Here is a 15,353-nt window from a genome sequence, read left to right as displayed (position 1 = left end):
AGAAAAATGTCTGGGAGGACGCAAGCCAAATCGCTAATGTCAGCCACTTGAGAAGGGAGGGTGGGGGGGTTTGAATTTTCTCTTACAGATTATGTAGGTTTCCTTGAATGGTTTATTTAAGCTTTATAGTGGAGAATTTCAAACATCTCCCTAAGCAGAGAAAATAGAAAGATGAGCCCCATGTACTGAGTGCCTAGCACCAACAACTAACTGCATGGTGGTCTTATTACATCCACATTCCATCTCAGACCCCTTACCTTTCCAACCATAAATAATACATCGCTGGTTATCTCCAAGGAGTCAAGAACTGTAGACAGACAACTAGCCCTTGAACAGGCACTGTGTCAAGAGTCTCTTAGATCTGGGGAGGTCAGGAAGCCAAGTGACAAGGCGATGTAGCTCTCCTCATCTTCAGTTCTATCTGGCTCCTTCGCTCTTTACATTTTCTTTTTTTTACCCCCTTGACACAAGTCTAAAGTGGAAACATCTAATAATAAAAACTCAGTACTTGAAAGAGTGTTTGCTGTGTGCCAGGCACTGAAAGTACTTTATGTCCGTTAACTCATTGAATCTTCATAGAAGTCCCATGAGGTAGGAACTACAATTTTATCCCCTTTTTACAGGTGAGGGAACTGAGGCACAAAAAGGTTAAGTAACTTGCCAAGGACACAAGGCAAGAGTTGAATCAGGATTTGAACCCAGGCAAACCTGTTTCTCATTCCACCCTCCCCAATTCATCTTCACTCTCGGAGGCTCACGGAGGCTGACTCCTTCATTTCACAGGTTAAAAGAGAAATAAATGCTGAAGATGAAAGCCACAACCTTGATATCAAATCTCTGTTGAAACTAAGAGTTAAGCCTCACACCTGCTAAGTGATGTAAGTTTTCTAAGCTGAACAGCCTCCCCAGGTATTTAATTCCCAAAGTCTTAAGTACTCCCATGGCTTAGACGAGAAGATTAGCAGAGGGAAGATAAAAGAAAAGAAACCATAACTGAATTCCAAAGTCCAAAGAAAAATCAGCACAATTTACACGGAAGTTTCAAAACCAAAGACTCTGAGAAGCTCTGAAATATCCATCTGCGAGGCACAGACGAGCATTTCTTTAGAAAGGCAGACTTGGAAGGCAAAAGGTACAGGAAGCACACCCACAAATTCTCATTTCTCTATAAAGTTTAGTCATGATGACAGGCCCAGGAGGTGGAGTGGGAATGAAATCAACCACGTGACCCTCCCCAGCAGCTGTTGAACCCAGTCATTCCCGCAAGGCCGCGGGCTCCTTGTTAAGAATGCAGAGATCTGGGGCCAGTATCTCCCGGGATTTATGAGTAAGAGCCAGAACCAAGAGTACCTGTGGCCATGAGAGGTGATGTCAGGGAGTTGATTCAATCTCTGATACAATAACCTCACCGGGAGAGGCCTCTCGATGGCCGTGATTCAGGGCCCTGCCCCACCTGTCAATAGGGCTCAGGTTCTTAGACCAAGCTGACTCAAGGGGTGACGTTCTGTATGGAAAAGCCACAGCTTTTCCACAAACAAGTTGGTCAACTCATTCCCTCTTCAAGACTCCCACACAGTTGTGCTGAAGAATTTGTGGGGGAGGAAGTCTGCTGTCTGAAAACCCTCGTATGAAACCAGGCTTCATTCTAACTGTCAGGTCCTGGCCCCCTCTGCCATGAGGAAAAAACTATATGTGGAGACACAATCCTCTCGGGCCACACACCAACATGGGAAGGGGGGTGGGTAGCATGAAAAGAAAACTGGATCCTGGTTTTTGTGGTGACAATTAGTTCTCAGGATTATTCTTCTAGAAAAATGCCTGCCCGGAGTATGGTCATTACCTGGCACCAATGTGGCCTTAAAGAATGTGGGGAGGGACTCTCCTTGTGGTCCAGTGGTTGATTCCCCATTTCCACTGCAAGGGGCAAGGGTTTTAATCAGGGAACTAGGTTCTCTCATGCTGCCCAGCCAAAAAAAAACAGAAAGAAAGAATGTGCAAAGTCCTGCTCTCTCAAGAAACAGCCCAATTCTAATTACATATTCAGCGTCTCACTTCTTCAGGTCTTTACACTAATGTCTTTCTATTTAGTGAAGACCTCCCTCAAATCCCCCCCACCCCAGCACACCCAATTCTTATCACCCTTCCTGCAGTATTTTCTTTCCCTTCCATAGATCAAGACCCAACTGCCTCCCCCAGCCTCCTCCAATGAGAAGGGAAGGAAATCCACGAGGACAGGGATTGTCTGTTGTCCTCTGCTAGATCCCCAAGAACAGGACATGACTGAGCAACTGAACAGCAAGCTCCCCAGTGTGGAGCCCAGTGCTAGGTAAGTGCCCAACGTGAACTTGTTCCATGGACAAAGGAAGGCCTCAGCCATCCCAAGGGATGTCTCCGAGTCATTCAGAGCAGGAACTATCCATCGCCTTCACTTGGCTGTTCACAGACCATCGGCTTAGTTGGCTTTTCCTGCTGTGAAGAGTGCAGACTTTGGAGTCCAATAGCCGCTGAACAAGCAGCCGCTTAGGGCCTGTCACTTATCACTGGCTTTGTGAGGTGTAAGGAAGAGACAGCACTGGGGAAGAGCACGTACTTCCCATACAGAGTTATGATAACAAGTCTTATGTCATAAGAAGAAAGGATTATTGTCTTAGTTTTTCGCATCCTCCAGTTCTCTACCAGCTCGCTCCAGGCTCCTGTGCATTGCCAAGAACTGGAAGAGTGGAAACTGAGTCTTGAAGAATTAATGGGCCTGAAGGATACCTAGGAAGGTGCTGGGTGTATCTGGAAGCCCTGCTCAAGGAAGGTGTCACCCAGACAATAGGAAGCCAAACAGATGGCTCTGGCGGGCTCAGATCTCTTGTTTAGATTTTGATCAGGTGCTTCTTTACACCAAGAAGTGTGGGGAAGAAATGGCTCATCTGACCTTTCCACTCTAGTCTGCAAGCTGTTTTGTGACAAGACAATGAGGTAAGGTTACACCAGGGATGTGAAGGGCTCAGAGAAACTGGGGAGTGCCAAGCGGAGACACAGGCCCTGAGAACATCCTCTTCTCCTTGTGTCCCTTCTGTGACTGATACTGAGAAAATTTCCTCTTTTCTTTAAAATAAAAAGCACAATAATACCTGAAACTAATATATGTCAATTGTATCTCAATTTGTTTGGAAAAAGGCACCACAGTGGAATAACTTCTAAAAGCAAAAGATATGTACAGACCTATATGTACACTCTGAAACCTCATTCATTCATTCAACAAATAATTACTGACACCAAATATGTGTCAGGAACAATTCCAGGTGCAATACCAATACAGCCTGTGAACTCAACAAGACAAAAAGCCCCTGGCCTCAGGGAGCTCTTGTTCTAGTGGGAGGAGACTAATGGTAGACAAGAGAAATAAGCGAAATATTCGTTAGATGGTGAAAAGCAATACAGAGGAAAATGAAGCAAAGAAGGGAGAAAGGGTTACCGTCTCAAACATAGGGTTCAAGACAGGCCTCATTGAGAGGGTTACATTTGAGCAGAGACTTGGAAACACAAAGGAGTGAGCCATGCAGCTGGCTGCTGATGACAGACAGTGCAAAGGCCCTGGGGCATAAGGGTGCCTGCTGTGTCTAAGTACAGTCAGGGGTGGGGCAGGGGGTGGGGGTAAGGAAGGCAGATTGTGGAATGCTTGTAAATTCGAGAAAATACTGGCTTTCACCCTGTGTAAAAATGGGAAACCATTGGCAGATATTGAACAGGAGTGATGGTCTCTAACTGAAATTTTAAAAGCCATCGCTCTGACTGCTGAGTGGAGAAAAGGCTGTGTTGGGGGGAAAAAAAGAGAGAGAAGACTGTGTTGGGGGAGGGGCAGAGGAAGCAGGGAGACCAGAGGGGAGGCTGTTGCAATATCGATGAGAAGATGCTGGGGGAAAAAAAATACAGTCTTTTGGGAAAACTCTCCTGGGAACAGAGGAGATGCTTTGGTGTGTCTGAGTGCCAAACCACAAAAACAGGTGTTCCTCTTAGCCTTCAACTTGCCCAGGTATCGTAAATCTGAAGGGCTTTCAGCCTGTTACATGCTCCTCTAATTACAAAGCCCACTAATGATTATCTAGACCTTGGCCAATTATCCCACAGGATCCTGTGCTGGCCACCATTTATGGTTTTCCTCAGGGGGAACAGGTTCAACTCTTCAGGCGGGTCCCAGGTGGTCCCAGCAGTGACACCTGAGCTCCCAGGGACCCAGGCACGTGTTCCCTCTCCCTGGTGTGGACAGATCCACAGCCAGACCTCTGCCTGGCTCTTGCACCTTGAGTTGGTCCCGGGTTAGAACATGAGTTTGTTTAGGACACTTTCCCTCCCAACCCGCCTGGAATGCCAGTATAATTGCACTTTTCAGAGACCCAGAAAGTCAAAAAGACAGAAAGGGAAAAAAAAGTGCAGTTCACCTAACATTTTTCGGAATGAAAGTCAAAAGGGAGAGGCTGAAAATGGCTCAGAGGCGGAAAGACAAAAGAGGTCCTCAAAAAAACAGGCTGAATTCTAGCATCACAACTAAAAGTAGTGAAACGCAAAAGGTGTGAAGACCTGTTTTTCAAAGGGGAGAAGGAATTCGCCTCAAAAAGGTGAATTAGCAGGCTTCCCTGGTGGTCCAGGGGTTAAGAGTCCCTCTTGCAACGCAGCGGACTCGGTCCGAAACCACTAGAACTGTGAAGCTACTAGAAAACTACTAGTTTCTACTAGTGAACTACTGGAGCCCATGTGCCTGGAGCCCAAGCTCAGCAAGAGCAGTCACCGCAAGAAGCCCGAGCACCACAACGAAAAGCAGCCACCACCTTCTGAAACTAGAGAAACCCCGCACACGGCAGCACAGACCCAGGGCAACCAAAAACAAAAAACAATTTTTTTTTTTAAGGTGAGTCAGTTTCACTGGAGATGCAGTGTGGCGACAGGGCGGTCGAGGGGCGTGGGAAAGGGCACAGGTTTCAGAAGATAAAAGTCCAGCCCTGCCACTACCTGGCTGGGTGAGGCGACAAGCTGTCCAACTTCTGAGTCTGCAGGCAGTAACAACACTTCCTGCCTTGGGCCACCGGGAGGATTAGCTCAGCTGTCAGGTCTGTGAGGACCCCACCTTTGCAGGTCCCACTCCTAATACTGGTTAGAAACAAACACTCGTATTTTATTTGTTGGCTGCCTCCAGATAAATGCCCTCAGCACAGCCCTTCCATCATGTTCTCCTCCAGCGTGTGGGGTCCCTGTAACACCTCGGCACCTACTGACGCGAGATTAAGGCAGAAGGAGCACTGCCCTATACAAATTCCCATCTATACTGGTGCCTGCTGTTCTCTCAGCCTCCAGACCTGAAATTCCCAAATGCCTCCAAGATGATGCCACTTCTGGGTCTTTAGAAACTAACACTCTCCTAACCAAGAATTAATTTTCCTTCTCCAACTTGCTGTTCTTTCCTCTCTTCCCAGCAAAGGACCACCATCTCATTCACCAAGGTCCAGGGGTATAACTGACTGCTGCTCCAGTCCTCTGAATATTTTCCCACACCAATGAATATTTTCTCCAGTAAATGGGAATAGCCACTGGTGGGGGGTGGGGAGCCTCAGAGAATTTCTGGAATCTCCCTGAAGACCCCCCCACACTGGGTGCACAGTGGGGAGAGGTTGGTATACTGGCTACTTCCCAGAGCCCCCCCATCTCCATCCCATGGGCTCTACCCATCACCCCTAGAGGTCTCCTTCACTGGCATGGCAGAAAGATCAGTCTTACCCTTCTGGATCAAGGGTGCCCTTGGATCCCTGGACAACAGATGCCCACACCCTGGCTGCCACTGGGTATTCACTCATCAAACATTCGGGATCAAGCCACTGGAGTCATCTGGGGCGATGAGTCAGGTAGACTTTTGGGGAGCTTTTTAAAATGCCCTGTCAGAACTGCCCCTTTCAGAGACTGTAGCTCAGTGAACCTGCAGGAGATTTTTGAGGTAATCTGATGCTTAGCCAGGGTCTCAGGGGCTGGAGCATAGCATTTTTTGAAACCCAGGAAAAGACAGGCATCCTTAAGCCATGTGTATTATGCAATATGTTTCAAAACCAAGCAAAGGCTGCCAGGTTCAAGGTTATCCTCATTTTCTGGCCCCTCCCCTGATCCAATTGTTCCTTGCCCACTGACCCCTTCCCCCCCAATTCTGAACAACATTTATGGGCAGGTCCACAGGCAAGCCCACCTCAGCCCCCCCTCCCACCCCCCAGCACACTGCACAGCAGCGAGAAAACACTGCAACATTTCCTTTCCTAGCAAAGAGCACTTTGGTCTAGTCACTGTTTGCTGTTTGCAGAGCAGTGTTTGCTTTAATACAGAAACAGGCAGAGTGAGGAAACTGGTTTGGCTGGTTTGCTGCGTGGGAGAGCACACAGGGAGACGTTTGGACCAAAGGTAAAACAAGGGAGAGTCTCAAACAGAAGGCACCAAATAGTCCAGGGGCCTTAATGAGTCACCTTTATGGGCACCTGATACGCAAGATGACAGGCGAACTATTACGCCCATTTAACAGAAAGGGAATCTAAGGTTTAGAAAGTCCTGGGCCAACGTCTCTCAGCTGCCAAGGGATTCCTGATTCCATCTAGGCAGTCTGACTCAAGAACCTTCTGAATCTTCTTGGGCTTTGAGAGGTGGGGGAGTGGAGGATTGAGGTTGATATGAGGAAGGAAAGGGAAGAGGAAATACAACAGAAAGAGGGGGCTTAAAACGCTCCCAACAGTAACAAGTAAAAGCTAAAGTATATAAAAGGAAAACTTTAATTAGTAACAGAGAAAAGGAGAGAGGGGGGAGGGAGAAGAAGAGAGACAACACAATTTTTTTTTTAATGGACCGAAGACCAAAAAAAATTTTTTTTAATGTCTAATAACTGCCCTTCCATTTCCAGAATCAGGTTTGAGGTACCCTATATCCCTACACACACTTATCACTATACCCCAGCCTCAAGAGCCACTGGCTGGGCATGAAGCCCTCACAAGCATCTTATAGAAAGTTCTTTCTAACAGACCCCATTCTCCCTGACAATTACAATCAAAACCAGAGGCTAGCCCCAGGCCACAGTCTGAGATGAGAAAAATAAACCAAGGGGTGAGAGGTAGTGAACATTCATTCATTCATTTGTTCAAAATAATATGAGTGCATACTCTGTCCTTAAGAAATATGAGCCATTTAATGACTCTTCCCTGTTTCCTTACATCCTTCTCACTTTATGTTCAACCCGCATCAGCTTTATTCATGACTGCAATCCCAGATCCAGCCCGATGCTGACACTCAGTCTGCACTCAACTCACCTTTGCTGGGCAGAGAATCCAAGTGAAGAAACAAATATGCAAATTTAATCCTCACAACAATTCTGTTTGAGTATTATTGCCCTCTCGCCCCCCAGTTTTACAGATGAGGAAACAGGCTCATAGAAGTAGCATGATTTCCCCAAGGTCACACAGCTAGACTAGTCAAAGCTATGGTTTTTCCAGTAGTCATGTATGGATGTGAGAATCTCTCAGCCTGAGAGATTCTTCAGGCTGAGCGCTGAAGAATTGATGCTTTTAAACTGTGGTGTTGGAGAAGACTCTTGAAAGTCCCTTGGACTGCCTGAATAGTCATTGGAAGGACTGATGCTAAAGCTGAAACTCCAATACTTTAGCCACTTGATGCGAAGAACTGACTCACTGGAAAAGACCCTGATGCTGGGAAAGATTGAAGGCAGGAGAAGGGGACAATAGGATGAGATGGTTGGATGGCATCACCCACTTGGCAGGGGTTTGAGTAAGCTCCGGGGGTTGGTGATGGACAGGGAAGACTGGCGTGCTACATACAGTCCATGGGGTTGCAAAGAGTTGGACACGACTGAGCAACTGAACTGAACACAGCTAGTAGCGGAAATTCAAGTCTGGTCTTTGAACTCCTGGAACTATCCTAATCAGCCCCAGCCCAAGCGCCTCCTTGAAAGCCTACAGCCCTGAATGGAGATGGAGGTGGAGGCAGAGTGGAAACCCAGGAAGTCTGATTGTGATGATTGCCTCTAAGGGATTTTTGGGTTTTGGCAGCTTCTGGGAGATGTGAGAGCTGATTATTTCAGCATCTGGCATATCTGAGGCTGGAAGGAGCATTCCAGAAAAAGGTTCACCCAATAAAAAGCCCCAAAAAGCAAACAGGGATTTCCCTAGCAGAGGGGAAAGGCAGTTCTAGTGGCCAGTAGAGAAGCAGCGGCCACCAGTCTTCCTTAGGTGGCCTTCCTCAGGTCTTTTCTGCCACTTCTCATGAGACACAAAGGCAAGGGCAGGATGATGGTCCATTAATCTCCTTCCCCAGGGTCTGGGCACCAATCCTCGTCACAGAGCCAGTAAGGGGAAGTGACGTCCAGGAGTTTGAGAGGCAGGGAAGTGGGGGTCTTATGATGTAAGGTAACCCCGAGCAGGCTTCCATATTTGCTTTTTAAAGCCTGGTTTAACTAGGGGGCCTGCATACTGTTTCCATCACCTTTCAGCACATCTTTTAGAAGGAGGGGGAAATGGGTGCATTTACCCGCACAGGTGGGTGCCTGTGAGCAAGGGCCATCCATCAAGCAGTCAGAGCTCAAATGCAAAATATAAGCCCTGTTTGCCTAAAGCCAGGTGGTGGAGGAAATGAAGCAAAGAAACCATCAGTTTGAAAGACTGCCTGGTTTTTTTTTTTTTTTTAACACCACCCCTCAATCAACTCAAAGCTGAGTGCACTAGGATAATACTCCTGAGACCCGAAACTAAGGCCTGGGTTTCGCAAACAAGTTTGTATTTAAAAAAAAAAATGAAAAGGAAACTAATTGGAAACTCTAAAGACGAATTTACGGTTGTGCTTTTGGTGTTTTTTGTTTGTAAGACCCCCTGAGTTTGGTCAGAACCCTATTTCTGACATTCTTCAGCCACCTGTGGACATAACATCACAGTCTCCTCGTTCTCACACTTGCATGCAGCAAATTTCCCACGGGGCCAATGTTTAAACTTGGCACTAATAATATCCCAAGCCTCCATCTTCCTGGACTGTCCAAAGGAAATGAGGCTGCCTCCCTAAATCCTGGTTGCCTTTTTAAAATCACAAAGCCAGTTCCCTGAAGTTGCATGTTTTTACCAGAAGGGCACTTTCATCCTGGGGCAAGTCCACAATGGGTTGGAAAGAGACCTTAAACGTCAGGAAATCTGTTGAGTGGGGCTAGGTGTGTGTGTTTCTGCATGTGTGTGCTCAGTTATGTCTCACCCTTTGGACTATAGCCCACCAGGCTCCTCTGTCCATGGGATTTTTCAGGCAAGAATACTGGAGCAGGTTGCCATTTGCCCCTCCAGATGATCTTCCCCACCCAGGGATTGAACTCAGGTTCCCTACTTTGGCACATTGATTTCTTACTGCTGAGCCACCAGGGGTATAGACATAAAGGGAACTGGAACCAACATCATTAGCACCAGTATACCAGAGGCTGCTTCTCTCATCAACACCACCAGCTACAGGCTCCTTCCACCTCCCAGGGGGTCTGGTCCACCTCCATCACCACCAGCCCCCGTCAGGGTCCAGGTCTATCACCACCTCTGCTCTCCAGGGCATACAGCGAGGAGGACTTCACAATGCATATGAGTTCCCCAAATACACTTTCTTTCTTTCTTTCTTTTTTTTTGAGATTGAGATGAGGAAGGAATGGGAGAAAGGCCAGCTGTTGATCCCTGAGCAGAGTATGGAATTGCCTTATGAGGCAATTCCAGTTTCCTCATCTCAAAACATAAATAACAATGGTGCCCACCATCATAAGGTTCAATGAGGTGAAATACACGTGATACAACTGCCCCAGAGTCTGGCTCAAAAGTGAACAGGTGTGGCTATTAACAATAATAATAATATTTGTATTATTATCATGTAATAATATTATCATGTAACAATAATAATATCATGTCAGATATAAGAACTTGGTGGTGGGGGTAGGGGATAAAAACTAGACTAGCCCACCTCTGGTGTTACCAGATGTTTTGGTGAAAGAAAACAAAGTGACCAATACTTGTGTCGCAATACCCCACACATAGATGTACACACAGTTTCTAAACTCTGCCCTGAATTCAAGGTTCAGTCAACTTTGCCTCCTCCCAGAAGCCAGTCTCTGCTCCCCACTGATACCCATCCCCGGCCACCCACACTGCCATCTACGTGCCCATAGACCACAGTGTCCTCTAAGCAGGTCCTGGGACATTTTGGGACATTTCTCATCAACCTGCTGGAATGGGAAATACCAAGGGCAAGGGTGGGGTATTCCTTTAAGTCCTCAATCACTCCTGGGGTCCAGCAGGGCCCAGCAGAACATCAATCTGAGATGGGCCAAGAAATGGGGGACTCACTGCAAAATCAAGCAGACAACACTTCATTTTTTCCTTTTTGACCCAATAGAAAGCTCCACACAACACAGACGTGCCTCAGAAAAACAAATATGTTTAATCAATCAAACTGCAGTTTGTCTGTTTAAAAAAAAAAAATCGCCTACTGTTGGAACAATTTCCAAAGTTCAAAAAAATATATATATAGCATGATTGCTGCATTTTTCACATGACCAAACACTGGAAGAATAAACAGTGAACTCCCTTAGGGGTATTGTGGGTGAGTCCTCCTTTCAAAAAATGTTTCTTTTATTGTTATGATACTCGTCCAATCAACTAAATCAAGAGGGAGGAGAAAGTCCTTTGGTAGAAAATAAGCACCTGGAGATCAGTGAAACCAAAGAGAAACCAACCTTTCCTTGTTCTCACTCCCGGGCAAAGTGAAACAAACCAAAATCTAGAATCCTGATTATCACAGTGATAAGACCCAGAAGTACACTGTGTCTGTTTTTCATTCCTGAGTCAGGGCTACCAGGCTTAAAAAAAAAAAAAAAAAAAACACCAAAAAACCGCACTGCCAACTATTCCTTGGGGAAAACAGTACCTGTATAAAAAAATCTTTTTTCATCTCTATGAGCAAAAGCCACAGCCTGGTAACCAAGAGAGGACTCCTCAGTCATCCCAGAGATGCTGAATGGGGCCTGGAAGTCAGAACCTAGATCAGATTCCTACTTTGACCCTGGGGCCAGTGGACTCCACCCTCCTGAGCCTCCCATTTGCTCATCTGTAAAAAAACGGGAATTGCCACCTCCCCCACCTCCCTCTTCCCACACATCAGGTTTTAGACGTTGGAAAAGACAGACTTAAAAGTGGTCAGGATAATATGAAACACACTGAAGGCCCCTAATAAGTGTCCCCCATAACTAAGTCAATCATACAAGACAGCCCCTCAAACCCAACGTCTATCCTGGCAAAAGGTTAGATCCTCGCATCTGTGTAATCTACAAAGGTGTGTCACCAGAGCCAGGAAAGACGGTGCTCGCCCAGTCCAGCTCGCGGGTGTAGGAGCGCCGTTTCTCCGACCCTGCCCACTCCCACCCCAGGGACACTGGCGGCGCGCCCTCACCTCTGCCCAGGACTCGCCCTCTCTCCAAGTTCCGCCGGGGCACGGTGAACGTGTAACTCTCAGCGCCAAAGCCAGGAACGCAGGGCTCCGGCTCCTGGCAGAGCCACGATGAGACCTGGAGTAGGGGAAAGGTATGAAACCGGGGTGACTTCGTTGCGGGGGGGGTCTCCTCCTACTCACACCGAAACCAGCAGCGCCTCCCTTCCCTCTGCTGGCACCAGGACTGTGGGAGGGGTGGGCCCGCCCACTCCCCACACCCCCCACACCCCCCCCACCTCCATTCTCCCGCATTTCCCCCACCCCCATTTCCCCCCATTCCTCCCCACAGGGCAGCCAGCCAGCCACGTCAAACTCTTTCATTCGGAAACCTGTGGCCGCCAAAGCCTTCAGGACTTCTCAGGAGGGAAGGCTACTGGCTCACCTCCAGCCTCAGCAGCCCTTTCCTGAAAGTCTCCTTTTCAATTTCATCGGAGGCATCTTTACTCTTCCCAATTCCACTCTCCCTACACCGGGACCGCTCGCACTCCTAAGTCCGGTTCCTCGGACCGCCGGCGCTCCAACCTCTTTACGTCCTTTCTTATCCCGGGGAGGGTGGGGGGCATACCTATTCACTACACTTTACAGGGCAGGTGACTTTATCTATTGGTTCCGCTTTCCTTTCCTCGTTCCCACTACTCCCGGCTCCGCCCGGACTTACACCGGGGCTCCCCATCCCTACTCCACGCCCTCTACTCCCCGCCCGTCGCCCACCCGAGTACCCGGAGGCTGCAGCGAGGCGCGCCCCCACCTCTGGCTTTCGCGGGAGGCCGTCCGCAAAGCCGTGCTCGCCCTTCACCCTCACTGGCTCCCTCTCCCACTCCCTTCCCCACGGAGTCCAGAGCGCGGCGCAGTTTCCGGGCCATTCAGGCCCTTCGGACCCAGACTTTTTTGGAGTAAGAGGGAGCAGGGGACGACAGAAGAGGAAGAGAGAAGAGTTTGGGGGCTGGGGCGCGGCTTATGGGGCCGGAAGGCATCCCGCGCAGTCAGGGGACCCAACGTACCTGCAGCAGCAGCAGGAGCGCAGAGAGGTTGCGGCACCGAGGGCCCATGGCAGGCCGGGCGCGGGCTGAGTAGGATCTAGCTGAGTTGGGCCGGGCTAGAGTCTGGCAGAACTTCTACGAACTCACAGGTGCTCTGAGGCTCCGGACGCCACTGAGCTGCGGGGCGCCGCGGGAGCCAGGTGAGCCTCGACGGCCCCGCCCCCGGCACCAGGATTGGCTGAGGATGCACCTGCCGGCCTCAACCAATGAGCGGCGCGGCAAGGCCTCCGCTTCCTCCGCTGACTGGGGCGGACGCTCCGCCCCGGAGCCGCGAGCAGACCGGGTGATCCGAGAGTAGTCAGAGTAACGTAATGGTAGGGGCTCCACGATTCCCATTACCATCAGGCTTGAATACCAGCCTCGCGGTGGCTCACCAACATCTGGCGCCAGAGAGGTTTCACCCTTTACCTACTTCTGTCTTTTAAACTTCAGATCTCCATCGCTTCTTGAATCGACAGATCAGTCCACTGGGCAGAATCTTCCCTTTCAAAGTCTCCGTTTCTTCACCTGCTAAATGGTAATATAATCACAAACCCCTTCCGGTGTTGTTGTGAAGTTGTCGTACAATTAATTAAGACCAATGTTTCGTGCACCACAAAAGCGCTATGCAGATGTGAGGGACAATAAGTAACGATGATACTGGGCACTAAAAGTTACTGTGTCACAGGCTCTGTGCTAAGCATTTGACATTAACCATCTTATTTCATTTCATCTCAAAACAACACAAGAGTTGTGCTATTATTCCCATTTAATAGAGGGACAATCCAGGCATAAAGAATTTGAGGCCAGTAGGAAGTAGTAGGGGGCTTCCCTGGTAGCTCAGATGGTAAAGAATCTGCAAGAATAACTCGCTTCAATGTCCCATGCAAGGGACTTTATCTTTCCTTTTACCCTGGGTTCAATCCCCTGATCGGGAAGATCTGGAGAAGTGAATGGCAACGCACTCCAGTATTCTTGCCAACAGAACTCCATGGACAGAGGAGCCTGGTGGGCTACCGTCCATGGGGTTGCAAAGAGTGGGACACAACTGAGCCACTTTGATATATAGAAGACTGGAACCCACCTCCACCGCCTGTTCTATTGGCTTCAGCTCATGTGGCCCCACATAATCTTCCAGCTGGAGCTGGAGGTTTCAATCTGTCCTTTAATGTTGACAGGAAGAGATCCATCAGAGATCAGCCAAACCTGTCATTTGCAAATAACTCGCTTCAATGTCTCATGTAAGGGACATTATCTTTCCTTTTACCCTTGAAGCATGATCAGAACTACAGTGTGTTTAAAAAGAAATGGTAATTATGTGATATGATGGGGGTGTTAGCAATGAGTTAGGTATGTGTTAGCTAAGTGTTAGCTATTATGGTAGTAATCATTTTGCAATATATGTATCAAATCAACATTTTATCTCTGATAAATTTGTACAATGTTATATGTCAATTATTTTTCTTTTGCTATAAAAACCCCAAAATGTATTTATTTAATATATTCATCATAAGGGTTTAACCACACTTAATTTTAAAAACAGAAACAAAACAAAAATGATACCACAGATAAGACAGAGTCCTATACAGACATTGAGGCACGGACAGACCACCTAAGGAAAAAAAGAAAAAAAAGAACACAAGGAGAGCTGGACATCCCAGGTCAGGAGTCTTGGCTGGAGACCTGCTTTGAGTAGGTTTCTTGCAGGTATTTCTTAAAAGCTGTGGGGTTTTTCTAGAGCTCGGCCGCATGTGTGTTCAAAGGGCTATTAATGTTGGGCTCTCTGAGCAGACTCTGGATGGAGAGCAGGATGGTCCTGACGTCATACAGGGCAGACTACTTGTCTTTCAGGATGTCCAGACAGATGTTACCCTGGGTGTCCACATTGGGATGGTAGCAGGGTGTGAGGAACTTCACTGTGGGCGCGTTGTAAGGGTAGCTAGCCACTGGGGAACTCCAGGGACAGTTTATACTTCAGGTCTTCATATGCTGTGTCAGCGGCTCCATGGATGGTCCCCATCCATTTGAAGAGGTTGTCCAATTCAGGGAAGGCAGAAATTCCTTTACTGCCATACATCATGAGAGTCATCAGCTCCTGTTGTAGCCTCTTGCCCACAGGGCCCCAGGCAGCACCCCTGCTGGGCTCAGCTCCTTTACTGGCGGCGGCGACGCTGCCAGCAGCTGGGTCGCGGTTCTGGGAAGCCATCCAGGCTGTGATGAGACAGAGATAAGCGGTACGCGGAGCTCACGGTTGCAACTGCCGGGCTATATGTCAATTATATCACAATAAAGCTGGAAATGCTGAAGAAGGGACAGGCTACCCACTCCAGGATTCTTGGGCTTCCCTTGTGGCTCAGCTGGTTAAGAATCTGCCTGCAATGCAGGAAACCTGGGTTCAGTTCCTGAGTTGGGAAGATCCCCTGGAGAAGGGAAAGGCTACCTACTCCAGTATTCTGGTCTGGAGAATTCCATGGACTGTATAGTTCACGGGGTTGCAGAGTCGGACACGACTGAGTGACTTTCACTCACTCAAAGCTGGAAATGGGTTTCCCTGGTGGCTCAGGTGATAAAGAATCTGCCTGCAATGCTGGAGACCCAGAGAACCTGGGTTCAATCCCTGGGTCAGGAAGACATCCTGGAGAAGAGAATGGCAACCCACTCCAGTATTCTTGCCTGGGAAATCCCATGGACAGAGGAGCCTGTTGGGCTACAGTCCATGAGGTCACAAAAAAAATTGGACACAATTGAGCATCTAACACACAAACACACAAAGCTGGAAAAATACAGTAACAATAACAAAAACTACAGTGT

At 48.2% G+C, this 15,353-nt stretch overlaps 1 protein-coding gene and 1 pseudogene across 1 annotated transcript in view; both read right to left on the bottom strand.

Annotated features, from left to right (window-relative positions):
* CDH1 (cadherin 1) overlaps nt 1-12,572 on the bottom strand; it is a 70,063-nt gene extending 57,491 nt beyond the window's left edge. The window contains exons 1-2 of the mRNA XM_052656171.1: nt 12,525-12,572; nt 11,485-11,599 (exon numbers count right to left, since the gene is read on the bottom strand). Coding sequence (XP_052512131.1) covers nt 11,485-11,599; nt 12,525-12,572 — 163 coding nt within the window. The remainder of the gene's footprint in view (nt 1-11,484; nt 11,600-12,524) is intronic.
* Nucleotides 12,573-14,204: 1,632 nt separating this feature from the next.
* On the bottom strand, nt 14,205-14,748 carry LOC128063917 (ubiquitin-conjugating enzyme E2 C-like; annotated as a pseudogene).
* Nucleotides 14,749-15,353: the final 605 nt, after the last annotated feature.

Source organism: Budorcas taxicolor, chromosome 18 (genome assembly GCF_023091745.1).
Source record: "Budorcas taxicolor isolate Tak-1 chromosome 18, Takin1.1, whole genome shotgun sequence".
Taxonomy (NCBI): Eukaryota; Metazoa; Chordata; class Mammalia; order Artiodactyla; family Bovidae; genus Budorcas; species Budorcas taxicolor.
Note: the sequence above shows the minus strand (reverse complement) of the source record. Positions and strands in the feature narration are given on the sequence as shown.